Raw genomic sequence first — 27193 nt, forward strand, 5'->3', positions numbered from 1 at the left:
ATACAGTGGCTGTTTCTCTCCAAGGTCCTGAAATATTGGGGTCCCAACTTGCAAATGCTTTCTTCATCTTGATGGACTATTTTCTTAATATTATTCTCTCTCAAAACTAAAACATCGCAGCAAACTCCCACAGAGCCGGAGAGTTTCTCCACCTCCACCTTCCCCTTGAAAGATTTCCCTTGTCATCCTTTTAAACGGCTCAGCTACTTTAATCCTGACGGCTGGCCGCCGCGAATATATGCACGCGTTTGTTTTAATACTCCTCACCGTTGTGTGCCCGCATAGATAAACTTAATTGCAGTCTTCATTTACACACCGCAAGAAATGACCAGAAAGCGGCTTTAATTGGATTTATGGGCTACAAACTGGCGGTGAGCAGAATGGCCCGCAGCCTCTGAGCTGCACCGGCTTTCTGCATGTGGATATGAAATGACAGGCTACAGATGGTCCTTATTTTTTCCCTTCTCTCTTTGGGGGCCAAATTCAAATCTGTGATCCATTACGCATCACAGATTTTGTGAGGAGTTGATGGTGCGTTTTCTTCAGTGATTTCGTGGCGTTAACCTGTGAAAATGGACCCGGCAAAGAAAGGTATGGTCTGTCAGCCTTTCAGGAATGTGTATAGTATACCTCCACGCGTAACATTTGCTATGTTTTATTGCACTGTAAAGCTATTCTGAGTGGGAACAGACAAACGTAAGATGAGCATAAACATTTTTGTCATGACGCTTTTCTGAAAAGTAACAAAACCTAACTAGTAAAATAAAAAAGGGCTTTTATAATAACCAGAAAATGCACAGCTGGTCTCATATTTTCACGTTTTCTTACTAGGGCAGATAGTTTATGTCTTGGCTGCTCGTTTAGTTTGTTCACGGATGGGATGATAAAAGTACCCTCAGGCTTATTCTCTGTGCAGTGCCTTGTCAACAGGTGTTCGTGGGTCTACTTGGGGATAGGGCCGGGCTAAGTGCCACGCTGCTCCCACTAAAGAAGTAGGTCACATCTGGTCTTATAATATGAGGCCTCCGGGACAGAATACCTCCCTGTTGCCACAGCCACATGTCAAATCCTTTCCTAATTGTGTTAGATAATAAAATCTGAGCTCACATAAGCAATGCTAGAGTAACATGACTTGAAACTGTGTGCAAATGCACACTGGAACTGGACAAAACATTGTTTAACTTGCTTTTTTTTTTTTTTTTTTTTTTTTTTTACACTGAATCTATTCCCCAAAATAAAAGAAACAATTACCTTGCATGTATATATCCTTACTTACAATAAAACAACTCAACCCATGCCCAACAGAGCTAACATTCACTGTGTGTGAAAATGCGCATTTTCACCCTGCCTTTTTAATCTTTATGTATATATTGACTTATTTATTTTCAGATGCCCTCCCTGGGGGCGATGCAGGCAAATCAGACACCCTCGGGTCAACTGGCTCGGTCAGGAAAAGAGGAGGGGGCGCCAAGAAGGCGATGCAGGCAAACAAGTCTGCCCTCAGGGCCCCCCGAGCTCTTTGCTGCCTCACCCTTAGCAACCCCATCCGGATGGCTGCACTGGCCCTGGTGGAGTGGAAATATCCTTTTCTCTGAGAGAGTTGCTGTGTTTGTCTCTGCACATGTACTGTGTTTTGGTTTGTGTATGTTTAATCCTGCATATGATGCACATTCATTAATAATCATTTGTTTCATCTATTTTTCCTGGAGAGATACATTCACAAGGCCCGCTCTTGCCTTAACTAGAGTCTGCAAGCCCTTTGACATTTTCATTCTTCTTGCCATTTTTGCCAACTGTGTGGCCATGGGTGTCACCAAGCCGTTTCCAGATGATGATTCCAACCCTACCAACCACAAACTAGTAAGTGTTCAGTGAACAAATATAAAATAATTTAACAAAGCCACCAAAAATATACAGGTTGGGCCATTTATATGGATACACTGTAATAAAATGGGAATGGTTGGATACTGGATGCCTGTGTTGGCATTTCTCCTGCGGTGTTGCTATCAGTGTGTGAAGAGCAGGAGAAGAGGGTTCCATTGACAATCCAACACAATGGAACACATTTTATGAGTGGTCAGAAACTTGTAAATAACTCATGAAAGAATAAAGTTACATTGAAACCAAGCACACCATTGGTTTTCTTGTGACATTACCAATAAGTTTGATGTGTCACATGGCCCTCTTCCTATTGAAAAAACAAAAGTTGTATCCAAGATGGCCGACTTCTAAATGGCCACCATGGTCACCACCCATCTTGAGGAGTTTGCCCCCTCACATATACTAATGTGCCACAAACAGGACTTTAATATCACCAACCATTCCCATGTTATTACGGTGTATCCATATAAATGGCCCACCCTGTACATTATATGCCAGATCACAGATGATAGTGTGGGTCAAAGATATGTTTTTGGACACATGGATATGATCGCGGATACAAGTGGCAGAAATGAGCTTCCTCCGAAGGGTGGCTGGCCTCTCCCTTAGAGATAGGGTGAGAAGTTCGGCCATCCGGGAGGGGCTCAGAGTAGAGCCGCTGCTGCTCCACATCGAAAGGAGCCAGTTGAGGTGGTTCGGGCATCTGAAAAGGATGCCCCCTGGGCGCCTCCTGGGTGAGGTGTTCCAGGCATGTCCCACCGGGAGGAGGCCCCGGGGCAGACCCAGGACACGCTGGAGAGATTATATCTCTCGGCTGGCCTGGGAACGCCTTGGATAAGCTGGAGGAGGTGGCTGGGGAGAGGGAGGTCTGGGCCTCTTTGCTTAGGCTGCTGCCCCCGTGACCCGGCCTCGGATAAAGCGGATGAAGATGGATGGATGGATGGATGGATGGATGGATGGATATGAATAAAACAGCTTGATAGTGAATAACTTACTGAACACCTTCTGTATGTGATACAAACTGGCACACTTTTTTATTTAGTTGTTTTGATGGCATCTCTAATCTAGAAACATTAAGGTAAAAGCCAGTGATGAAGAGGCTGGACCAGCTCGCTGTCTAAAGGGTCCAAGTCTCTACTCCTGAAGGTCATTATTATCCCAGTAGGAATTGCTAGAAACTTGTTTAAACCCACATTGGGCCGGTATGCCCAGCTCTAACTGCTTTTGTCCAAATGCCTACCCTGTTACCTAACCAAATAATCCTGCTCGTCAAACACAGACACCAGCCACTCTGGTTCACAGCATTTCCCACACGCTGACACTTGTTGAGTTGCTAGGTTTTTACTTTAGTGGCCAGGAAAACAGGTCCCCGAGGACATATTAGTTTTGTGGGCAACTGGTGAGAGCCTTTAAAGAGATGTAGCCATGCAGAAGTCTAAAACCTTACTATTAAATGAAGACTCCAACAAGTGCACAATTTAGACTTAGTCTGCAGAGAAAGTATTTATTTAGACATTTAAGCAGGGGCAAGGCATGCAAGAGGAATGGTAGACAATGCATAGCTCGTTATTTAACCTCTGTGTGGAGGACTATACTTCAGGCATCCTGACTCCTGCAAAGGGAAACCCAACTTAGTGTAGAAAGGAGAAGGTCTGTAACACTACACAGAAGGGAAGGAAGGAAAGTGAATTTACGTCTTTAACAGTGCCTCACCTTTACTTCTTAATTTGCAGGATACATGACAGATTTATTCATTTTTGAGACACATCTGTGGATACTTGGCAGTGGTGTCAGAAAGTCAAATAGACGAAGAGATCATATCGTTGGAGGACGTGTGAAGAGGAAAAAATGTTTGATGAAAGATCTTACATGGAGGAAGTCTTGTTATCTATAAACGTCAAAGAGACGCTGGTGCTTTGATCATATAGAGCTGCCTTCATCAGACTTCAGAAAGGAGGCTTGAGCCTTGGAAATATAACAAGGTTAACACTTTGTATTGTCATGTGATGACATTTCTGATCTTCTTTTACAATTTTTATGCTTTTCTGTTCCTGGTTTCTACAGCTTTACTCTCAGTAAGAAGATTTCCCTTTGCCTTCCTGGAATCATTTTCATTGTTGGATCGAATATAAGTGACTGATTCCATTCATTCATCCATATTGGTGGTAGTGCAGTGAGCGTGACCATTATCTATCTGAGACACACATGCCTGATATGTATTATCAGTCATCATTTTATTAGTTCAGTCAGTATGTCTGGTGTTCTGGTGGATGGTGATGCGTTAGCGTGGAAAAAGTTGTGCCACAACCTCATTGGCGTGACATCTATCTGGGATCATGACTTACCTAAACACCAACCATCTGCCTCTTCTTTCCTTCCAGCACTCTGTTTTTTTTTTCTGATCTCTTTTTCCAGTGAATAAAATGTCATATTGTTGTCACATTGTAAGCAAGTTCTATTAATCATGAAAGATTCCTATGACTAAATAATAACTTAATACATTTATAAAATAAGTCATGCAATAATTTTGCTTTGTTTGACCTAATCCTGACATTGTTTGCAGAGAGATAACAGCTGATTCGGTATTTGAGTTTGAGCTCAGACCCGTTTAGTCAAATGTGTAGTGGACACACAGTCGCAGCAGGATAGACGATAGTAGATCTCTTTGTTAGATTTCACAGAGCGGACAGTTGAAGATATTCTTCATTGGAGACTTAACTATATCCGTTATCATCATAACTTTTGGATCAGATTTTGGGGGAGGTTACAGATTTTCCAAGCTCCATCTTCTTAGATTAAAGCACTTCGTTCCTGGATTATAGTGTCAGCATGAGGTAAAGTCCCAGTGACAGTGACACTGATTAGAAGCTTTAAGCTGAAGGTTACAGAAAAGGGATCTGTTGGCAGACTTATGCGTGTGTTAGACAGTGGGTTAAGAGGTTAGAAAGCCAACAGTATCAGCTCTTAATGACTGCACAGGTTGTTTTTTGCATTAGGCAGGAGTAAAAACCAGTTGCAATGTGTGATAAAAAGAAATAACAGCCTCTAAATGTCAGCCCTAACAATAACTTGACATTTTCTTTAGTTTTCGTCCATTTTTTTCACATTCCGTCTGTAAACGGTCTTTCCAATTTTACTTAACCATCCCCGTGTTACCTTTTCTTTTGTTCTCAGGAACAAGTTGAGTACGTCTTTCTCGTCATCTTCACCATTGAGACCTTCACTAAAATTCTTGCCTACGGCTTAGTCATGCACCCGAGCGCCTACATACGCAGCGGATGGAACTTTCTTGATTTCATTATCGTCATTGTTGGGTATTTTGTGTACTTTATAAAGTCACATTTTGCATCCACGAATGTTGTATTGTTAGTACGAAAAGTCAAATGCAGCGGCTATTTTCTGACTCTGCAGGTTGTTCAGTGTGATGGCAGAAGCAATGACAGATCACAAGCCCGGTGAGGGCCATCATGCTGCAGGAAAACCTGGAGGCCTGGATGTCAAAGCTCTCCGAGCGTTCAGAGTGTTACGACCACTTCGACTTGTGTCTGGAGTGCCAAGTGCGTCAACTACAATTAGTTTTGTTGGGATATTAGTATGAAGTGAAGGTTTGCACTGAGGGGGGGAAAAGACAAAGCAGATTATTTATTTTTAGTATTATTATTATTATTTATTATTTTCAACATTTTGTTCTTTTTAGATATATTTTAATTGTATTCTTAACTTTTTTTGTTTTATTGTTCACATCTATACAAATTCTTCATCAAAGCAAAAATTCATTTTAATCTTAAAAGGTCAAATTTAATTTTGTTATTTAAACTTCCTCCTCTTTTTCTGCCTTTTTGTGGTTAACGTTGGTGTTTGTCTTGTCAGGTTTACAAATTGTGTTGAACTCCATCATGAAAGCCATGGTGCCCCTGCTCCACATTGGTATGCTGGTCATGTTTGTCATCATAATCTACGCCATCATCGGCTTAGAGCTTTTCATTGGGAGGATGCACAAGACGTGCTACCTCATGAGCACAGGTCTGTGTCATTCTGTGGATTTTCCATATGTCATTTATTTCTAGACTCAAAGCCTTTTGGTCTCTTGCTGTTTCCTGTTCCAGGTCTGATGGTGGAGGATGATCCAACACCTTGTGCGTTTGCTGGGAACGGCCGCTTCTGTGTCACTAATGGGACTGAGTGCAGGGGCAAGTGGGAGGGCCCCAACGGAGGGATCACAAACTTTGACAATATCTTCTTTGCCATGCTGACAGTTTTCCAGTGCATCACTATGGAGGGTTGGACAGATGTACTCTACTGGGTACACATACATATTGCTAGATCACAGTTTTCAAGCTCCATTTTTTCTTTTGTTTTCTTTTGTTGATTGACAATACTTATCAATTCTTTATGCCTTTGTCTCTGTGCAGATGAATGATGCTATTGGCTATGAGATCCCATGGATTTACTTTGTTTCTCTGGTCATCTTTGGATCATTTTTCATTATCAACCTTGTATTGGGTGTGTTGAGCGGGTGGGTAGTCCCTGCACTGCAGGTTTCAACTTCCTTTGCGTGAATTGTGCAATGAGAAACAAAGGCGATACTTTAAAACGAATCTACCGCATATGTCCCTAATGGTTTTCCTGTTGTTATTAAGCTTGTACTTGTATTTATGAGCACAGAGAGTTCTCTAAAGAAAGAGAGAAGGCCGTCGCTCGTGGTGAGCTGCAGAAGGCGCAGGAGAGCAAGCAGATGGAGGAGGACATGATAGGATACATGGATTGGCTCATAGAGGCCGAGGATGTGGACGAAGAAGGAAACAAACGTTAGTTAGGAGAACATTTACATTCAAATATAAACTCTCAAATCCTTACATTTGTACATACTAATCTGCCTCTATGTGTCTTTGAAGGTGCTGCAATTGCAAAGAAAAAGATGATGAAGAAGTTTGGCTGGTATAAGCACAGTGAGGATGGAGGAGGTATGATAGCTGCTGCTTGTTGCTGTTATTATTTTTCATTTTACGTGATAATCTCTAACAGCCAGTATGTGTGTGTGCATTCAGCAGAGTCAGACTCTGATGATGATATAGCATACCTGGATGATGATAGTGGCTTCTGTGCGTCTCTCATGTAAGGAAACAAAAAGGTCAACATTGTTTTAAATCATTTTTTCTGTGGAGGAGATGGTGTCATTTTATTAATGTTCCTCTCTTGTTTGATTTCTTTCACAGGGCAAAGATGATGGCCAATAGTTTCTGGTAAGAATAAGAGAAGACGTACTACGCTACAAGAAGATATATTTCTCACTGAATTATCCATAACTTTAGGCTCAGTGGGTTTAAATAAATGATGCATTTTTTCACACCTGAAACAAAGAGGACTTTCTTTTCAAGTTAATGGTAAAATAATTATGAAAAATAAATATGATATCATGATTTTATCACAGCTCAGGCAGGCACAAGCGGTTTTCCTGCTTGCACGCTAAATGCTAAACACAAATTTTGGCTAAATGAGAGCTGGTAACATAAAGTACTATACACAGGATGTGAAAATAACACAAATTGGAAATAAAGAAAACTCAAACCAGATAAATTAATTTATGGGTGCAGTCTACAAAAACTATAAATCTTTGAATTAAGGCGTTTTCAGTCCCATTATGACAGGTGTATAAAATCAATCAACTAATGATGCAGTGTGCCTTTACAAACTTACTGAAAAATTGATCATTTTAAAGAGCTCACTGAATTTGAGCCCACGCTCAAACTATAGAAGGATGACACCAATGAAACAAATCAGCTTGCGAAATTTCTTCCCTCCTAAATATTCTGTAAGTGGTTAGAACTTGTAGACCAGAGTGGGATCACTCAGTACTGAGGCCAGTGGTGGGATTGTGCTATGTCATATTAATATTTTTTGACTGTACATGTCTAGTATGCGTGCAGTAAAGATGTTCATTCTACACTTTCTTTAGTGACCAGCTGTGCCAGCTGAATCACACTCTCAGGAAGAACTGCCGCGTTGCAGTAAAGACCACTAACTTCTACTGGTTGGTGCTTCTGTTGGTGTTTCTCAACACTGTGGCCAGCGCTTCAGAGCATTACGGGCAGCCGAAATGGCTCACAGAAATGCAAGGTAATAAATAGCCCCGCCCATTTTTATTCTAACCTGTGATCCCAACCATCTCTATGCTTTGATTCTGAATGAGTCAGTGATATAAGAACAAATGTTACTTTTTTTGTCCCTCAGAGCGAGCCAATAAGATCCTGCTGCTGCTCTTCACTCTGGAGATGTTGATGAAGATGTACGCCTTTGGTCTGCAGATCTACTTTATGGCGCTGTTCAATCGCTTTGATTGCTTTGTTGTGTGTGGCGGTATTCTCGAGACACTCCTCGTAGAATTCGAAGTCATCCCGCCCATTGGCATATCGGTGCTACGCTGCATCCGACTGCTCCGGATATTTAAGATGACTCGGTAATTAGTGATTAAACCTTACGTGAGAAGGGAACTACAAATTTCCATGCCCTATCTGCCCATCCTGATGTGTGGTCATGATGTCCTGTCATTTTTAGGCACTGGGCTGCCTTGTCTGATCTGGTCACTTCACTGCTCAACTCTATGAAAGCTATCTGCTCCCTTCTGCTTCTGCTCTTCCTCTTCCTCATCATCTTCGCCCTGCTGGGTATGCAGTTGTTTGGAGGCAAATTCAACTTTGATGAGACTCAGATGAAAAGAAGCACCTTTGACTCATTCCCTCAGGCGCTGCTCACATGTTTCCAGGTGATTTACATCTCCAAACATCTCTCTCTTATGCTCACTGCTTAGCATTTCTGTTTATGGTATTGATTAGATCTCCTTCCCTCTGTCTGTTGAATTCCTTCTTGTTCATCTCGGATGGACTTTTGTTATAGATCCTCACTGGAGAGGACTGGAACGCTGTGATGTACGATGGCATTATGGCATACGGAGGGCCAATATTCCCTAACATGGTGGTGTGCATTTACTTTGTCATCCTCTTTGTCTGTGGTAACTGTATCCTTTTCAACAAATGATTATCAGCAATGATATCAGCTAGAACAGTCTAAATATTAAATTTGGTCTTTCATTTCAAAAGGAATAAACAGCAATTCCTTAATTTTGTGATCAGACATCCTGCTTAATGTCTTCTTGGCTATCGCTGTGGACAACTTGGCAGGAGGTGGTGGGAAGAAAAATGTCGAGTAAGTTTGATATATAGACTGCAGATGGATGTACAGTGGGGCAAAAAAGTATTTAGTCAGCCACCGATTGTGCAAGTTCCCCCACTTAAAATGATGACAGAGGTCAGTAATTTGCACCAGAGGTACACTTCAACTGTGAGAGACAGTATGTGAAAAAAAAAATCCATGAATCCACATGGTAGGATTTGTAAAGAATTTATTTGTAAATCAGGGTGGAAAATAAGTATTTGGTCAATAACAAAAATACAACTCAATACTTTGTAACATAAGCTTTGTTGGCAATAACAGAGGTCAAACGTTTACTATAGGTCTTTACCAGGTTTGCACACACAGTAGCTGGTATTTTGGCCCATTCCTCCATGCAGATCTTCTCGAGAGCAGTGATGTTTTGGGGCTGTCGCCGAGCAACACGGACTTTCAACTCCCGCCACAGATTTTCTATGGGGTTGAGGTCTGGAGACTGGCTAGGCCACTCCAGGACTTTCAAATGCTTCTTACGGAGCCACTCCTTTGTTGCCCGGGCGGTGTGTTTTGGATCATTGTCATGTTGGAAGACCCAGCCTCGTTTCATCTTCAAAGTTCTCACTGATGGAAGGAGGTTTTGGCTCAAAATCTCACGATACATGGCCCCATTCATTCTGTCCTTAACACGGATCAGTCGTCCTGTCCCCTTGGCAGAAAAACAGCCCCATAGCATGATGTTTCCACCCCCATGCTTCACAGTAGGTATGGTGTTCTTGGGATGCAACTCAGTATTCTTCTTCCTCCAAACACGACGAGTTGAGTTTATACCAAAAAGTTCTACTTTGGTTTCATCTGACCACATGACATTCTCCCAATCCTCTGCTGTATCATCCATGTGCTCTCTGGCAAACTTCAGACGGGCCTGGACATGCACTGGCTTCAGCAGCGGAACACGTCTGGCACTGCGGGATTTGATTCCCTGCCGTTGTAGTGTGTTACTGATGGTGACCTTTGTTACTTTGGTCCCAGCTCTCTGCAGGTCATTCACCAGGTCCCCCCGTGTGGTTCTGGGATCTTTGCTCACCGTTCTCATGATCATTTTGACCCCACGGGATGAGATCTTGCGTGGAGCCCCAGATCGAGGGAGATTATCAGTGGTCTTGTATGTCTTCCATTTTCTGATGATTGCTCCCACAGTTGGTTTTTCACACCAAGCTGCTTGCCTATTGTAGATTCACTCTTCCCAGTCTGGTGCAGGTCTACAATACTTTTCCTGGTGTCCTTCGAAAGCTCTTTGGTCTTGGCCATGGCGGAGTTTGGAGTCTGACTGTTTGAGGCTGTGGACAGGTGTCTTTTATACAGATGATGAGTTCAAACAGGTGCCATTCATACAGGTAACGAGTGGGGGACAGAAAAGCTTCTTACAGAAGACGTTACAGGTCTGTGAAAGCCAGAGATTTTCCTTGTTTGAGGTGACCAAATACTTATTTTCCACCCTAATTTACGAATAAATTCTTTACAAATCCTACCATGTGGATTCATGGATTTTTTTTTCACATTCCGTCTCTCACAGTTGAAGTGTACCTCTGGTGCAAATTACTGACCTCTGTCATCATTTTAAGTGGGGGAACTTGCACAATCGGTGGCTGACTAAATACTTTTTTGCCCCACTGTAGCTACAGTCACCCAAATTTGTGAACTCAGCATTATGTCCCTCTCTGGGACTATATACACAAATATTTCACAGCTCTTCCCTACTCCTTCCATAGCAATTAAGAGCAACAAGTTAATCAGATGGAACTGATTCAAGAAACTCAGCATCAGCGAATCTCATCACCTCTTTAAAAAAGCTTAGTAGTTTGGTCTGGAGCAGGGGCAGGGAACTCCAGGCCTCAAGAGCCGGTGTCCTGCAGGGTTTAGATGTGTCCTTGATCCAACACAGCTGATTTAAATGGCTAAATTACCTCCTCAACATTTTTTGGAGTTCTCCAGAGGCCTGGTAATGAACTAATCATTTGAGTCAGGTGTGGTGACCCAGGGTGAGATCTGAAACCTGCAGGACACCGGCTCTCGAGGACTAAAGCTCCCTACCCCTGGTCTGGAGCGTTCAGATCTGCGTTAATACATACAGAAAGCTGTGAGAAAGCTTCTTCTCTCTAAAAACAACATGGCAGCATGGCTTAGATTTGCATCTGAGCAAATCCCATGACTTTGGGAACAATACCCTTTAAACAGACATGACCAAAGTGTAGATGTTTGGTCATAATGCATTTTTGTATCATTATCACATACCATCCCCCATCCCAGTTTTTGTCCCTCCCACACCGAGTTTAGGTCAGCTGTGTAGGTTGCAGCTTGGTTCGATATGCTTAAGGAAACGGCGACACGTTCTTTTAATTTCTGCTGCATTTACGCGTCAGTGTATTCAATATAAAATGTTATTTGAAGCATAACAGTAGTGTATGAACATTTATTTATTCAGAGAGAAAAAGGAAGATGAAGAAGAGTGGGATGAAGATGAAGAGAAAGAGGATGAAGATGCAGGGGCAAGGAACTTTGAAATCTTTTTATATATTATATTGAATGTTTATAGAAAGCGAAGTAACCGCTGATATTTTGTCTCGGGAGCAGAACGAAGATGACGACTGGCAGGAAAATGAGGAGCTGAGAGTCATCGAAGGCCTGGAGGGTGAGTTTGATCGACATTACACCCAACAGAGAGATATTAACTATCTTGACCAACAGTGATTATAAGTGTGTCTTTATTGTAGGAGTGGCTCCTCTGAAGCCCGATTTCTCCGGACCCAAAGAAAAGATTGTACCAATACCCGATGGAAGCTCCTTCTTCATTCTCGGAAAGAAAAACTGGTAATTTTAAATAATCATGAACCCGAGAAATGATTGAAGGGATACAATCTAATACCAGTGCAGTGCACGTGATTTCCTTCCCATTTTCCATTCTTCAGTTTACGAGTCGCCTGCCACAACCTCATCCATCACCCCTACTTCACCAACTTCATCCTCATCTTCATCATCCTCAGTAGTATTTCACTGGCTGCTGAGGATCCCATTAAATCCCACTCATTCAGGAACACTGTAAGGCCAAGCTTCACTCGCTTTTCCTGTCATATTCCCTACATGTTTACTGACTCATAATATTATCTTCATTAGACTGAGAACTGATTTAGCTTCTGTCTTCCTCAGGTGCTGGGATATGCTGATTATGTATTCACTTCAGTTTTCACTGTGGAGATCGTACTTAAGGTAACAGCTGCAGTGGCTGTAAAGAACCAAATCTAATAGAAAATTATGCACTAGTAAACCTCAGAAGTACATGGCAGTGCAATGAGTTTCTGACTTTGTTTCTTCACCCTCTCACTCATGTTTAGATGACTGTTTATGGAGCTTTTCTGCACACTGGCTCCTTCTGTAGAAATGCCTTCAACCTTCTTGACCTGCTGGTTGTCAGTGTGTCACTCACGTCCTTCTTTCTGCAGTGAGTAGATGCACGTGAAACGCAAGCTGTGGTTCTTCTGTTGGGTTCTGGCAGAAAGATCAGGAGCAGTTGTAGCAAAGAGAAGAGATTTGAGGATAACTTTTTTTAATTTATGAGCTCAAACTTTTCTTTTCTAATCTCTTTTCCTTGTTTCTTCCAGCTCAAGTGCCATCTCTGTGGTGAAGATTCTCCGAGTGCTTCGAGTGCTCAGGCCTCTTCGAGCCATTAACAGAGCCAAGGGATTAAAGGTAAACAGCTATATTCTATCTAGTTTTATTCCTATATTCATTTAAGCATTATTTCAGACAGCGCACCAAGTAAAGCTTGGTCTCCAAGCTGATAACAGCTGCCTACCTACATTGGCTGATGGCTCAGCTGATACCCTTCTATGTATCCAATTAGCAAATCTCATAAAGGGTGCACCGTTCAGCCTGCTGCATCTGCAAGCCGCTTGCACCTCAGCTCCTCCTTTTCATGTCATGTCACACTTAATCAGTGTCATGTAAACTCGCTGATCACTTAACACAAATATCTAATCAGCCATTCACATGGCAAACACTAATTTAGGAGTGTAGACATGGTGAAGAGAAACTGCCAAAGTTCCAACTAAGCATCAGAAGAAGAAAGGAAATTGAATTTACTTTGAACATGACATGATTGTTGGTGTTAGACAGGCTGGTCTGAGTATTTCAGAAGGTGCTCATAGACTGGGATTCATCTCTGGGGTTCAGTGAGGATGGTCCAAAATACGGGGCCAGTGAGTAGCAGTTCTTTGGCTGAAAATGTCTTGTTGATGTCAGAGGTCAGAGGAGAATGGCCAGACAGCTTCCAGCTAATAGGAAGACAACAGGAAATTCAAATAGCCACTTGTTACAAACAAGGTATGCAGAAGATCATGTCAGCACATCAAGCCTTGAAGCAGATGGGCTACAGCAGCAGAGTTACCACTCCTGCCAGCTAAGAACAGGAAACTGAGATTATAGTTCACACAAACTCATCGAAAATGGATAACAGAAGATTGTAAGATTGTGACTTTTGAGTGGTGGGGTCAGAATTAGGTGTAAACAACATGAAAGCATAGATCCATTGTCTCTTGTGTCAACGGTTCAGGCTGCTGGTGGTGATGTATAGGTGTGGGGGATCTTCTTTTTGGTCCCTTTGTAGCAACTGAGGATCCTTTAAACGCCACAGCCTACCAGCATTTTGTTTCTGATCATGTCCATCCCTTTATGACCACAGTGTGGTCTTCTGTCTTCTAGTGGCTAATTCGAGCAGGATAACACACCATGTCACAAAGCTCGAATTGCCAAGCTGGTTTCTTGAGCGTGCCAATGAGTTCACTGAACTCAAATGGCCTCCACAGTCAACAGCTCTCAGTCTAACAGAGCACCTTTGGATGTGCAGCTGACAAATCTGCAGCAACTGTGACAATATTGTTGTTTGTACTGTACAATTTATTCAGTGTACATACAAAAGTGTAACATGGTGCCTTTTAGTCACATCGTTTTTGCTGTTTATATGTTCACAGAATGTGGTGCAGTGCGTGTTTGTGGCGATCCGCACCATCGGTAACATCTTAATTGTCACAACCCTCCTCCAGTTCATGTTTGCGTGTATTGGAGTGCAGCTTTTCAAGGTTCATGTTCACACTTTCAGCATGATAAGATTTTAACACCCTCAGCAGATATATAGAGTGTGTCGAGTGAGTGTTTGTAACAGTGTAACTTCTCTGTGTTTGCTGTTATAGGGCAGATTCTACAGCTGCACTGACGAAGCCAGACACACTCCAGATGAGTGCAAGTCAGTGGGGTTTTTTTCACACGACATAAAGCTCTTGACAATTTCTTATCACGCTGTTTATTAAAAGATTTGCATGCATCTAATTTTAGAGGCACATTTGTGGTGTATAAGGATGGAGATATGAATCACCCCATGGTCAGGGAACGCATCTGGGAGAACAGCGATTTCAACTTTGATAATGTGCTAATGGGAATGTTGGCTTTATTCACTGTGTCAACATTTGAAGGTTGGCCGCAGTGAGTATTAATTCTACATTTTAAGTCCATTACCTCTCTAAACTATCTGTGTCATTCCTTGGGAGCTTCAGTTTATTTCTTAGAAGCTTATTGAACAACTTACCATTTTGTTATTTTCTTTATTTTGGAAAATATTGCTAAAACAGGAAGTAACAGAGCAGTTGTATGGACTATTTTTAGCTGAAGATTAAGTGAAAACGGCCTTCAGAGCACTACAGTCGTGGCTTAAAGTTTTATCAGTGGCACAAATGTTTATGTTTCATACACTTTGCTGCTTCACTTTTTGTTTAGATTATTTTTAGAATCGGAATAAGAATATTTTATTAACCCCAGAGAGAATTATATGGTCACAGCTGCTCCAAGACATGTTTCCATGAAACAGTGAAGAACCATCATGACATCAAGACTTTTATTGGTCAATAAATTAAAGCCATGCAAAGACTCAATATTTAGACTAATCAAAATCCAGTCCTGCCTTAAAAGTGCTCAAAATTGATCATAGTTTTTGGGGTTCTGTTTGTCTCTCTGCTTTTTAAGCACTGCCCATACTTAACATGTACTCAAAGACCAGCTTTTAATGATCCAGAAGCAGTTTGGTGACAATCTGTTAAATTTCCAGCATGATATAGCACTTTTCACAAGGCAAAAATGAGACGTAAGAGGCTCAAAGATCATTAAATTAAAATGTCCATATCTTAATCACATCAAACATCTGTGCTCAACAATAAAAAATAATCAAAGTTAAAATAGGAAAGTATATGAAACACAAAATGTGTCGCTGCCAAAAACTTGTCATTGTGACTGTAGACCTGATTTCATTGTTCTCTAAATATATCCATCTAAATATTCACCAAGCAATTATTTGTTTCATAAATTGTTTACACATCACACAAATAATGATGAATATAGAATTTGAATTGACATTTTATGATTGCGTGGCTATGCCAAAGCTTGAACTGCCCCATTTTAAGCAGACAACAGAAATACTGTGTTTCTTGTGTGTCTGAGGGCTACGCTACAACATCACTGGGACCGTTGTTTTACAGCCTGCCTTATGAGATTATTCTTTATTACTTATGTAAAGATATTGCTACTGAAATGACATGCTCTTTTGTGACGGCACAGAGAGGAAATACATACATGAAACTATATCACCTTTTCATGGCTTTTTTAATGGAATTTCCAAATAATAACATAAGTTTAGGAATCTTATATCAATGATTAAATGACTCAATGTATCAGGAATCCTGTGTGTCACTTGCTTTGTCTCTTTTATTTTATTTTTGCCTAAAGGCTTCTGTACCGGGCCGTCGATGCCAACGCCATAAATCGAGGCCCCATTTACAACTACAGAGTAGAAATCTCCATCTTTTTCATCATCTACATCATCATCATCGCCTTCTTCATGATGAACATATTTGTGGGTTTTGTCATCATTACATTTCGAGAGCAAGGAGAGGCTGAGTTCAAAAACTGCGAACTCAATAAAAATCAGGTTAGTTATCATTAAAAACTGTAGTTTTGACTTCAGTGTAATAGCATTCTTTCAGACGCAATCATTTCTATCCTCTCCCTCCTCACAGCGTCAGTGCGTGTATTATGCATTGAAAGCTCAACCAATTAAGATTTACATTCCCAAAAACCCATCCCAGCTCAAATTCTGGAAAATCATCAACTCCAGCCAGTTTGAGTACGTCATGTTTGTACTGATTCTGGGAAACACCCTTACTCTGGCTGTTCAGGTACAATGTCAGTCAGTTTTCACTCAGATAAAATACTAAAATATTGATTCAGGGCTGTGATGTGAATTTTTGTGTTGTTTTTCCTCTCAGCATTATGAGCAGTCAAAACTATTCACCTCCATTATGGACATCCTCAACATGATCTTCACTGTGGTTTTCACTATAGAGATGATTATCAAGCTAATGGCTCTGCGGGCACATGTAAGGTTTCACTCTTTTTCATCAGAAAATGATATTTGGCACAACTCCACTCACTGTCTGCTGTCTCGATGACTCTCACTTTGCTTGTTTAATCTCTGCAGCACTATTTCATCGATCCTTGGAATTCATTTGATGCACTTATCGTCGTGGGAAGTGTGTTGGACATTGCAGTCTCTGAATTCAGCGTAAGTTTGTTCACACAGCAACAAAATATCACCAGCTACCTTCCTTATCTACCCAAATATCTAATCAGCCAATCACACGCCAACAATTAGTCATGCAATAAGTGAGTCAAATTAGGCATTTCGAGATAGTCAAGATAACCTGTTGAAATTCAGAAAGAGCATCAGATTGGGGAAGAAAGGTGATTTAAATGACTTTGAACAAGGCATGGTTGTTGGTGGAGAACTGGGATTTCCCCACACAAACATCTCTAGGTTTACAGAGAATGATCTAAAACAGAAAAAATATCCAGTGAGCAATCGCTCACCTCAATTCGGGCGAGGTGAGCAGTTAACACACTGGGTGACGCCAGTCCCAGTATTTTCTGTGCAATTTTGATGAAACTTTCCTTTTAATATCCTGAAGATTTGCTGGTATTTATCTGCAGGAGCTAAAAGGGATCTCAGCAGCTTGGTGTCGGTTATTATGGTGCTATTATGTAGGAATACAATCAGAAGATAATTCAGATGCGAGAAGGAAAACTACTCAAGAGTATCAAGTTTTTCCTCGTCGAGTGATATTTCCCCCAAGTGCGTCTGAAGCTGCAGTGAAAGGTTAAATAAAAATAAATACTACTGCCATCAGGATTGTCAGCTGCACTTTTGTGAACAATAAACTAAACAAATGATTAAGAACTACACGATGAAAAATAATAAAATAAACCTTTCTACAATTTTTTGAGGAAGAAATTCTACATGGCTTGAAATATGTATCACTCTGAAAATGAAATCATTTGTGCTTTAATTTCTTTTCTCCTGCATGGTATCGCCTGCCTGTTGTTCACCACATGCAAAACGATGCAGGGCGGAGGCGGTCATGGTGAGGTAAGAGCTGAATTCTGAAGTACTCCCTTTAATTCTTCTGCAATACACTTTGGGTGGACAAAAGCTAATAACCTTGAGAAAAATAAGTGCAACTTGAACAACATGTCTCAGCTTTTCTACTCATAACTTAAACACTTCTGTGCTGCTCCTTGGCCGCATTTCTCTGTGATATCTCAGGGTTTGGGTAACGCCTTTGTCAGGAAGAAAGCCTTGAAACTCTTCTGGATTGGAGGAAATCAATAGTTTGAACATTCACCTTAAGGATTTCCAATCCAAATGGCTTGTGAAAAGTCCAAAAACGGTGCTCTTATCTTCAGTCTTTACACTTGACAAGCGCTTCAAGCAGGCCAGAATTAACCGTTTACATAAACCGTCCTGGCCTTCAGGACACGTTTCACACTCCTTTTTTTTATTTTATTTTATTTTTTTTACCAAAAAAAGAAGATTTATTCATAACACACGGGAAAAGACCCAGGGAAAGAGTTAACGATAACAACAATAAAAAAATTAAAAAAAAACAAGACTAAGAAATATTAGACATCTAAGGTTCATATTTCATTGTGTGACAATGCAAAATAAATTCTTTTCAATCAGATCCACAATGCAAAATTTTGATTTAAACCACGTTTCACACTCCTGATGACATATTTGCTTTTTCAGTCTCAGATATTTAACTATTTCTGTCTGCCGTTATTCTTTCTAGGGTCCCGGGAAAGGTGAAAGTGGAAAAGTGTCCATCACATTTTTCCGTCTTTTCCGAGTCTTGAGGTTGGTCAAACTCCTCAGTAAAGGAGAAGGCATTCGGACTCTTCTCTGGACTTTTGTCAAGTCCCTCCAGGTCAGTAGCAGCACAGAAATAACAAAAGGATTAAACAATTTCTTGTGACACCTGTAGACAACTTTTATGTAACTTTGCTCTCGACTTTTATCTGCTCAGGCTTTACCTTACGTTGGCCTCCTCATTGCCATGATCTTCTTTATCTATGCTGTGATCGGCATGCAGGTGAGTCTTTGTTATGAACGTAGGTTTAAATTTTGGCTGTTCCACTCATTGCAATTAATCAAACAGGTATCCGATGATAAACAAAACATTACCATTACATCATACGGGCTGCATCCCAGTTTATAAGTCTATAATAATAAAAAGTCTCTGGTTTTAATGACTGTTTTTTTTTTCTCTTGTAGATGTTTGGGAAGGTGGCTGTTGATGAGGACACACACATCAACAGAAACTGCAACTTCCAGACTTTCTTTATGGCTGTTCTGGTACTTTTTAGGTGAGTCTTTTTAGCCCCCAGGAAGGGGCAAAATTAAAGGGACAAAGCTGAATTGTTGAAAAATGAAGCTTTACTTCATCCAATGGCCACTGGAGGCCGGCTACCAGAGATATTAAATTAATGTTAATAGTTACAGCCTTGTAATGAAAACTGTTTTTGGCAATGAAACTAATGTCCTCCTTCATAAAGACTCTTAAGGGGGCCTCTTAAAAAGTGTTTTGTGTTAAGGCTTACCACCTTCAGTAACCACTGGATCGGTGGACTGAACCTCTCAGCACTGCTTGTTGTATAGGTGCCTTCTGGAGCACTTTAAATAAAAAATAAAAATGTGACACAATGTGTCTTACTTTATCTTTCTTTTTGACTTTAATGAGGATCATAATTTACATGATGAACATCCTGTTTTCTAACTAATACGGGGCAGTTTCTTTGTGCAACCAGAGGTATCGCTCCCTGCTGCTCATTAGCAAGAATGCACATTTAACGCACTTCAAAGACAACTTTACTTTTCAGACCTGAAAGCTGAGTCATCCGTATTTTATATCTTTGTTTTTGCAGACAAAACATAAATGCCGAAGCTTCAAAATGCACAGTCTAAGAAACAACTGGTGATGGCATGTAAGCTATGTCCATCGTTTATCTACAGTCCATGGCTTTCTTCTCTCTTCTGATAATACATTTCTTTATTATAGTCTTACTTAGAATCAGAAGTTACTGTGCTGCATTAACATGACTTTTTCCTCAAACAAAAAGTACTTCTAGTGTGAAACTTTCATGCATCTTTTCTAACATCTAGAAGGTCTAAAACAGTGTAAAGGAACAGTGATAATGCTGCTGTTTTTCCTTGTAGGTGTGCCACTGGAGAGCAGTGGCAAGAGATCATGTTGGCAGCTTTGCCTGGCAGACGCTGTGACCCAGAAGCTGACGTTGAACCTGGTGAAGAGTTCACCTGCGGTAGCAACTTGGCCTACATTTACTTCATCAGCTTCTTCATGCTATGTGCTTACCTGGTAAGCAAAGCCACCGAAAATTAGGGATCATTTTTTAAAAATCCCTTCGTTCATCTTGTTTGTGGTAAAACATGTCCTTTCTTTTGATATAACTAAACACTCTACCTCTTGTCTCTAAAAGAAATGTAGGTATAATTAATTCTAACTCGTGTTTTATAGAATATCAGGTCAGGAGGAATCAAAGTTAGATGAAAGCAGACAGCATAGTATTACAGCTGCAGCATACTAGCAGGTTTAAAAGCTTACCCTGTCTTCTCCAATTCCCAGCTCATCAGACAACTCGCATCCACGGATTTTATTAATCCAGGCAGCACACTCAAACCACAAAATCCCGATTTAAAAGGGCACAAATATTTTGGTAACAGTACTTTGACCATAGTGCTATTTTAAAACATTAAATGTGTCGAAAGAAGGTGGCGTTTGCCCTAGAGAGCAGGCAGAGGAGGGTCCACGTAGGATCTCATACTCTATCAAGTTGCTGCGTTCCTGCAGTGGAAATGGTAAAAACCGCAGAAAATACAGCAGAGTATAATCTGTTCCAGATTACCTGCTTAGAATTATCAGCAGTATCATATATGATTCAGACAGGGGCAGGGAACTCCAGGCCTCGAGAGCCAGTGTCCTGCAGGTTTTAGATGTGTCCTTGATCCAACACAGTTGATTTAAAATGGCTAAATTACCTCCTCCACATGCCTTGACATTTTCCAGAGGTCTGGTAATGAACTAATCATTTGATTCAGGTGTGTTGACCCAGGATGATATCTAAAACCTGCAGGACACCGACTCTTGAGGCCTAGAGTTTCCTACCCCTGACCTAAAATATAACCCTAGTCCACCAGGAACTTTCACTGAAATGTTACAATATCAAAAGTAATCATCCAATACATAGACAATTTCAATCTTGCTATGGAACCCAATGTAATCCATGCGATTTATAATATTTACCTATGACAGACGTTGGCCTTTAATCTCTTCCACTGTTCCTTAGAGATGCAATTACTTCACCAACTCGACGCCACAACACTATTACACCAGAGACGAAAGTAATCACAACCCTGAGGTATTTGGCAACCGGGAAAATGCAACAATGCAGCAGTGATGACTTGGGTCTGCAATCACAGACATTGCTAAAAGCTGAGCCGTGTTACCCTCGTTAAGACCACACTGGACTTGTAACGTTGTGATTTCTACTTCATTAAGGACAGCCCCTTGAGATAGGCCATCTTGTTTTCAACAGGGTCCATATGGGAGTGAAAGTACAAAATATGCCAGCTAGGATATTAATATGAGCAAATAAGACACAAATCATTATTTGAACAGGGTGTAATGAGTTTAAGTTTTCACATATTTTAGATTCTAATGTTAGGCTATAACCCCTACAGCTTACTATTCATTTTCCAGATATTTTCTTGAATGTGAAATATTATTTACAATTACAGTCAGCATAAGATTAGAGTATATAATATGTTTATTGATTTGAGGGTACATCCTTTGCTCATTATCACCAAAAGCTCATTTCCATCAAACTTGTAGGATCAACCAATCACGGCTTTTGAAATGATGACTCATACCTAGCAACGGGGTCAACCACACCTCCTCACTAAGATAGGATTTTCCATCCATTCCTTGCTCAGAGTTCACTGAAAATGTTCTGGAATCACTTCTAAGCTAAAACTCCTGGCAAGGAATTTTTAGGTTAAGTTAGGAGCTCTCTGAGAGGATTCTCAGAATCTTTAGGGATACGGGCCCAGGACCTCTGTGTGCTGTTGGGTTTTTTAATATGTTCACAGAACTGTAGTGGCCTGACTTGCCTGTTGTGACTTTATACAAAATTTAGAAGCAACAATAATTCAAAATGTAATCTCACTACTTTTATTTGCTAAATTTACTTAAAATGTTTCCTAAATTTTCTTTTATCATTTTTACACTATACTACCGGATTATATTATACTGGACTTTCTGGATCCCTATTCTAACTTTTTTCAATAATAGATTTATTTATGTAAAACACATGCTGTTATAGTCATATCTTTCTCTCTCAGATTATCAACTTGTTCATTGCTGTCATCATGGACAACTTTGAATATCTGACAAGAGACTGGACTGTACTCGGCACTCACCAACTGGACGAGTTTAAGAGAGTTTGGTCTGACTATGATCCAGAGGCCACGTGAGAATCTTTTTAGTATCATTCTCCACAACTTGTGCATTTTTTCTGTCCTTGCATACTTTGTCTTACATCTGTCTCACCAGCTCTGCGTCCATCTCTCTCCTACAGCGGTCGTATAAAACACATCGATGTCGTCACTATGCTGCGCAGGATTCAGCCGCCTCTTGGTTTCGGAAAATTATGTCCTCATCGTGTTGCTTGCAAAGTGAGCAAAAACACATTTGCTCCTGCGGATTTCATGAACAAACTAAAGACACGCATCTGACTCCTTCTGCCTCAACTTGTCTTTGCAGAGACTGGTTGCCATGAATGTTCCCCTGCATCCTGATGGCACAGTCACCTTCAACGCTACTCTGTTTGCTCTCGTGCGAACCTCACTGAAGATCAAGACTGAAGGTTTGACCTGCTGCATATAAACAAAAACACAGAAGCTCATTATTTGCGTATGAGATTACCTCACTCTTTTAATGATAGTGCTGTTTATATTAAAGGATCTGTTGTTTGTGTCCCACTCAGGTCCCATCGACCAGCAGAATGAAGAGCTGAAGGTGATTATCAAGAAGCTCTGGAAGCGCACTAAACCCAAACTCATTGATGAAGTCATTCCTCCCCCTAGAGGTATACCACAAAATTGCACTGCTTTCCAACATAATGAAAAGTAAAGAAAACCTAAAACACACTGAATATTAAATCAAGCCTCTTTTCTTTCATATTGTGTACCTGATGATGCCAAATATGTACATTTATTCATATAAGTCTTATAATCCAAAGTAATGTTTGTGTAACATTACCTTCTTTCAGGAGATGAGGTGACTTGTGGAAAGGTTTATGCCAGCTTCTTGATTCAAGACTACTTTAAAAAATTCCGGAAAAGAAAAGAAAGGGAGAGGAAATCCAAAAGGAAGGACAAAGCAGCTTCTCTACAGGTAACATAAACTATCCAACTCAAAGATCCCATGTTTGACACAACTTTGTCATTGACTCGATGCAAAATAAAATCATACGGTCATGTCTGTGTGTGAATGTGGACCCAAATGCTGACCTAAAAGAGGAGTAATAAACAAAACAAATCTTTATTTCAGTGAGGCAGAAGTCCAACAGGCAACTGACAGAAAATAAAAGGAAATAACCTAAATGCTCAAAGTAAAAGAATGAAAAAATGTAAAATACAAAAACTCATGCACATACATTTTAATTGCATCTTGAACCATGTTTGCTTTCCGAGTTAAAATCATCTTTTTCATGCGAGTCTTAAACTGAGATTTGAAAGGTTAAGTTCAACTTACGATCAAATATACTTTTTTATAATAAAAAATTAATAATTATAAAAATAAAAAATCTTTTCATCCATCTTCAGGTGCTTAACTTTGCATTAAACTCATTTTTGAATGTAGGCTGACTTCAGTTTATGGATATGTTTCTAGCAAGGGCTGTGGACACTGCAGGATCTGGCTCCAGAGATGCGTCTGGCAATGGCTTCTGATCTGGAGGACGAGGAAGGTGGAGGCGATGACATATTCGAGAGTGGGCCTGAAACGTCAGCAACCCCCACTCCCTCCAGCACACCGATGCCGCCTCTGGACACGCTGGTAGAGCAGACGACTTTGATCATGGAACCAGAGCCCAAGATCTCCAACGGAGGTGTGATCACGGAGCAGGTGACGGGCTTGAAGGAACACCAGAGGCCGGGATCAGAGCTGGCAGGTGTCAGCGTGGTAACAGAGCAGCCTGTGAGGTCAGAACACCTCCCAGTGAGGTACGTTACTGCGTCATACGTGAATTCTCACATTGGTACTCACACGTATTCCTTCTATTTTATACCAAGGAGTTTTCTAACTTACTTGTACTCTTAACAAACAGGGCGGACTCCATCAGTGAATCGCCTCTTCCTCCTCCACCTCCACCTGAGATTTTAGTTGAAGAAGTCAAAGCTACAGAGGAAGTATCCGAGCAGGTGTACTTGAGTGAAGGAGATGCTGCAAGTCTGGCATCAGTAGACCGGTAAGGAATAATCAAGAAGGTCAAGCGATAGATGTAGGTTTATTAGGTTATTCATTAAAAAAAAAATTTGGGAAATAGATGGATTAAAAAAACCAAACAACTGAAGACAAGATTGAACAGCCTAGCATTAAGACTGGAAACAAGACTGGGGTAGAGGATTCAACCCACCAGCACCTCTAGAGCTCACTAATTAGCACTTTTACTCTTTGGTCGTGCAGGTATATGTATCCAGAGGCTGTTTCCCCAGTACCAACTGATGCAGGCTACAATGGCCAGAGTCTGGAAAGAGGCAGCAGCCTTGGCGAAATACCGTATGACTCTAATGGTACCAGTGGCTTCGTCAGCAATGATTACACTGACATCAACATGAATGGAGGGAGTGCTGCCACGAGTCCCACTCCCTACACCACAAATGAATATAATGAGAATGGATATCCAAGATACAGTGAGAATGGAAACGGCATCATGACCGCCAACGGGAACGGAAGCACAATGAGCAGCAGCCATGAAAACGGCAGCAGCATCGATTACACTGGAAACGGCTACACTACCAATGAGAACAGCGGTGCCCAGTTTGTTAGGAGAAGGTTACTTCCTGCTATTCCAAAAGGTTTTCCTCCTTCTCTTCCATTCTTCAAGAGTACTGATAGACAGAGGTGGTTGTATATTTTTGGACATTGCCAATCAGAAGAAATTTAAAATTCAAATATAATGATAATGTTTTTGGTGTTTAAATAATCTGTCAAGTGAATTTATCAAATATTACTCTTATTTTACTTTATACACTGAACTTTTCTGAGGGGTTTTATTGGGCATGTGAACTATAACTGATGCCTGCTAATACAAACTCTCTCCACACACGGTGCTAGTCTTGCACTCAGGTCATTTTTCTAATATCTTCCTGCTTTCTGTTTCAGGTCATAAACCCGCCTTTAATTTCCAGTGTCTGAGACCACAGAGCAGCGTAGATAACCTCCCCATCCCAGAAATCTATCAAGGCCACACATCTCCAACTAGATCACGTTTGCAGGTAAAACAGTGACACGCATACACACTCAGCCTGCTAGTTTTCCTACTCATTTCTAGCTTAAACTCATAATGATATGAATAAATGACAAGAGAGCAGCCTCTCTGATCTGGATTTACTGGCTCTACTTTTGCTCTCCTCTGTCAGAACCAGCACAGCCTGGAGTCCCGGCCCAGCAGTGTGTCCTCCATGTTGTCCACCTCCTGGGCGAACACGGCAGCAGCTGGTGCCACTCCTGTTCCAGGAATAATTGCCCCATCGGTACGCAAGGGCAAGCTCATCTACACTCCTATGATCTTGATGGATGAAGCCACAGGTAGCAGTCAACCGCTGTGGAATGACGGTTCTGCCAGCCTTCCTGCAGGAAGGCGCCCCGGCTGGAACCCCGGTCAAACCAGGACGTTCACCAGTGTAAGAATGCCACCCCCTGTGAACCAGGGCTTCATAAGCAAAGGCAGCGCGGACAGTCTGGTGGAGTCGGTAAGTAGTTTTTGAGATTTTCGTAAAGGTGAAACCTCCTACACCCACTATTATGTAGAACTTGGTGTATTTTAAATTCCCGTGACCCTTTGGAACTTGATTTAGTGAGACTTTAAGGCTGATATTCACCTGTTTTGACTGATTGGAACTTTTGAAACCTCATGGGGATATTCTTGCCCAGTAAAAAGGATGGCAAAACTGTTATCCATCATATTAAAAATCCTTTTAGGAACAGATCTAACCATGAACAGGATGAATGACTAAAGCAACTCTTTGCACTATCGCCTCCCTGAAATGTAATCCTGCTCATTTATTTGAATATTTGCTCAACTTTAGATTGGACGTGAGCAGCTGACAGCACGAACCTGTCTTAAATGATTGCTTCTATACTCTTTCTGTCACCAACCACAGATCTTGATCTCTGAGGGTCTCGGTGTCTATGCAAGGGACCCGAAGTTTGTGAACTTTGCTAAGCGGGAGATTGCTGAAGCTTGCCGCATGAGCCTGGATGAAATGGAGAGCGCAGCTGCTGACTTGATAGTGCGTGGAGCCACTCAGTCGATTTCTCGATTTGAGGAAGAGCTGGCTGATGAAATGAACTGTGTGATTTCTTACTGAGATCAGCTGAACTGTAAGAGAAATGTGTGAGAAACTGAGATGTGAAGTTTGTTTTTTCTTAAAAAAAAAAAAAGGGAGAAGAAAATCTTGTGTGTTTGAATCTCTTTTGAAAACAAAAAGAAACATCCCACATATGAGATTTCTATCATGTTTGATTGCAGCAGAAGAGTCAGCAGGACGCAAGTTCATTTTCTGCATTGTGCTCTCGTTTTGTACCCTACTTGAACTGTGGTCACCTTATACACGTGTGTTCAGCTACAATCAGGGAAACTAGACTCTGAAATAAGAATGTTTTAAATCTACACATGTAGATCAAATACTTTTCTTTACTCTTGATACAACTGAGTAAGACTGTGAGTTTCCAACAGCATTAGCTTCTTTAGAGAAATATTTAAATATAATGAATATCCTCTAAGATGCACAATGCAAACTTGTGGCGGAAATGTCCAAATTATGTTTTGGATTCATTGTGACTGAACGGTTGCGTGGCTATCCACTGTGCACAAATAAAATAAAATGTTTTCTCAAACATTCGTTAATTTTTGTTTTGCAGATGGGATATCGTTCCAAACGTTGCACACGGTCTCAAAGGCTCTTTGTATTTGTTTAAAAGCACATACTGAAAACCCACAACAAAATTAAAGCAGCGAATTATATAATCAGACATTAATGGACCGGCAGATGGGTAACATCTGGGTTTCACTTCCCCTTTTAAAGAAAAGAAACATGCAAAGCTATGAGCCATGGATGCTTGTTATTCGGTGCTATTGTAGTAGCACATCAAGTATCTGTGTAAAATCCATTTTGTGTTAAGTAGAAAGCTTTTACTTTGGTTTGTTTAGGTACAGCTTTACCGTTTTACATTTCCTTTTTCTGTCTGTGCTCTTGATCAGAGCCTGCGCTACTGTTTTATTCAGGTTAGCTGCTAGTATTTGGAAAGGGACGGGAAATAAAAATATATAGATTGGATTACGAAAAAAGCAAAACCCTGAGAGAGTCTATGTCACAGAGAGTCACAGTGTCTATGAAATACACAGAGAG

General features: G+C 40.9%; 1 protein-coding gene across 3 annotated transcripts; it reads left to right on the top strand.

The window, feature by feature from the left end:
• Positions 1-156: 156 nt before the first annotated feature.
• cacna1fa (calcium channel, voltage-dependent, L type, alpha 1F subunit a) lies at positions 157-26681 on the top strand. 3 transcript variants are annotated; one of them, XM_076878189.1, is made up of 47 exons: positions 159-591; positions 1390-1577; positions 1753-1860; positions 5056-5195; positions 5293-5438; positions 5752-5904; positions 5988-6184; positions 6294-6397; positions 6547-6689; positions 6777-6845; positions 6930-6996; positions 7098-7124; positions 7838-7998; positions 8113-8338; positions 8437-8644; positions 8776-8896; positions 9012-9084; positions 11531-11594; positions 11680-11737; positions 11820-11916; positions 12015-12144; positions 12253-12312; positions 12438-12544; positions 12705-12792; positions 14073-14180; positions 14292-14344; positions 14434-14580; positions 15874-16075; positions 16164-16322; positions 16413-16523; positions 16625-16708; positions 17549-17569; positions 18273-18407; positions 18507-18572; positions 18755-18846; positions 19697-19856; positions 21899-22026; positions 22135-22231; positions 22320-22422; positions 22543-22644; positions 22828-22952; positions 23451-23782; positions 23887-24027; positions 24246-24637; positions 24945-25057; positions 25202-25534; positions 25946-26681. In XM_076878189.1, exons 1-47 carry the CDS (start codon positions 573-575, stop codon positions 26150-26152), a joined length of 6165 nt encoding a protein of 2054 aa, XP_076734304.1. In that variant the 5' UTR covers positions 159-572; the 3' UTR covers positions 26153-26681. The 3 variants fall into 3 exon arrangements, with proteins under 3 accessions (XP_076734302.1, XP_076734303.1, XP_076734304.1); XM_076878187.1 differs by having other exon boundaries at positions 157-591; positions 1390-1860; XM_076878188.1 differs by having other exon boundaries at positions 157-591; positions 1390-1860; positions 6933-6996.
• The last annotated feature ends 512 nt before the right edge of the window (positions 26682-27193 follow it).

This window comes from Maylandia zebra, linkage group LG20, assembly GCF_041146795.1.
Source record: "Maylandia zebra isolate NMK-2024a linkage group LG20, Mzebra_GT3a, whole genome shotgun sequence".
Lineage (NCBI taxonomy): Eukaryota > Metazoa > Chordata > Actinopteri > Cichliformes > Cichlidae > Maylandia > Maylandia zebra.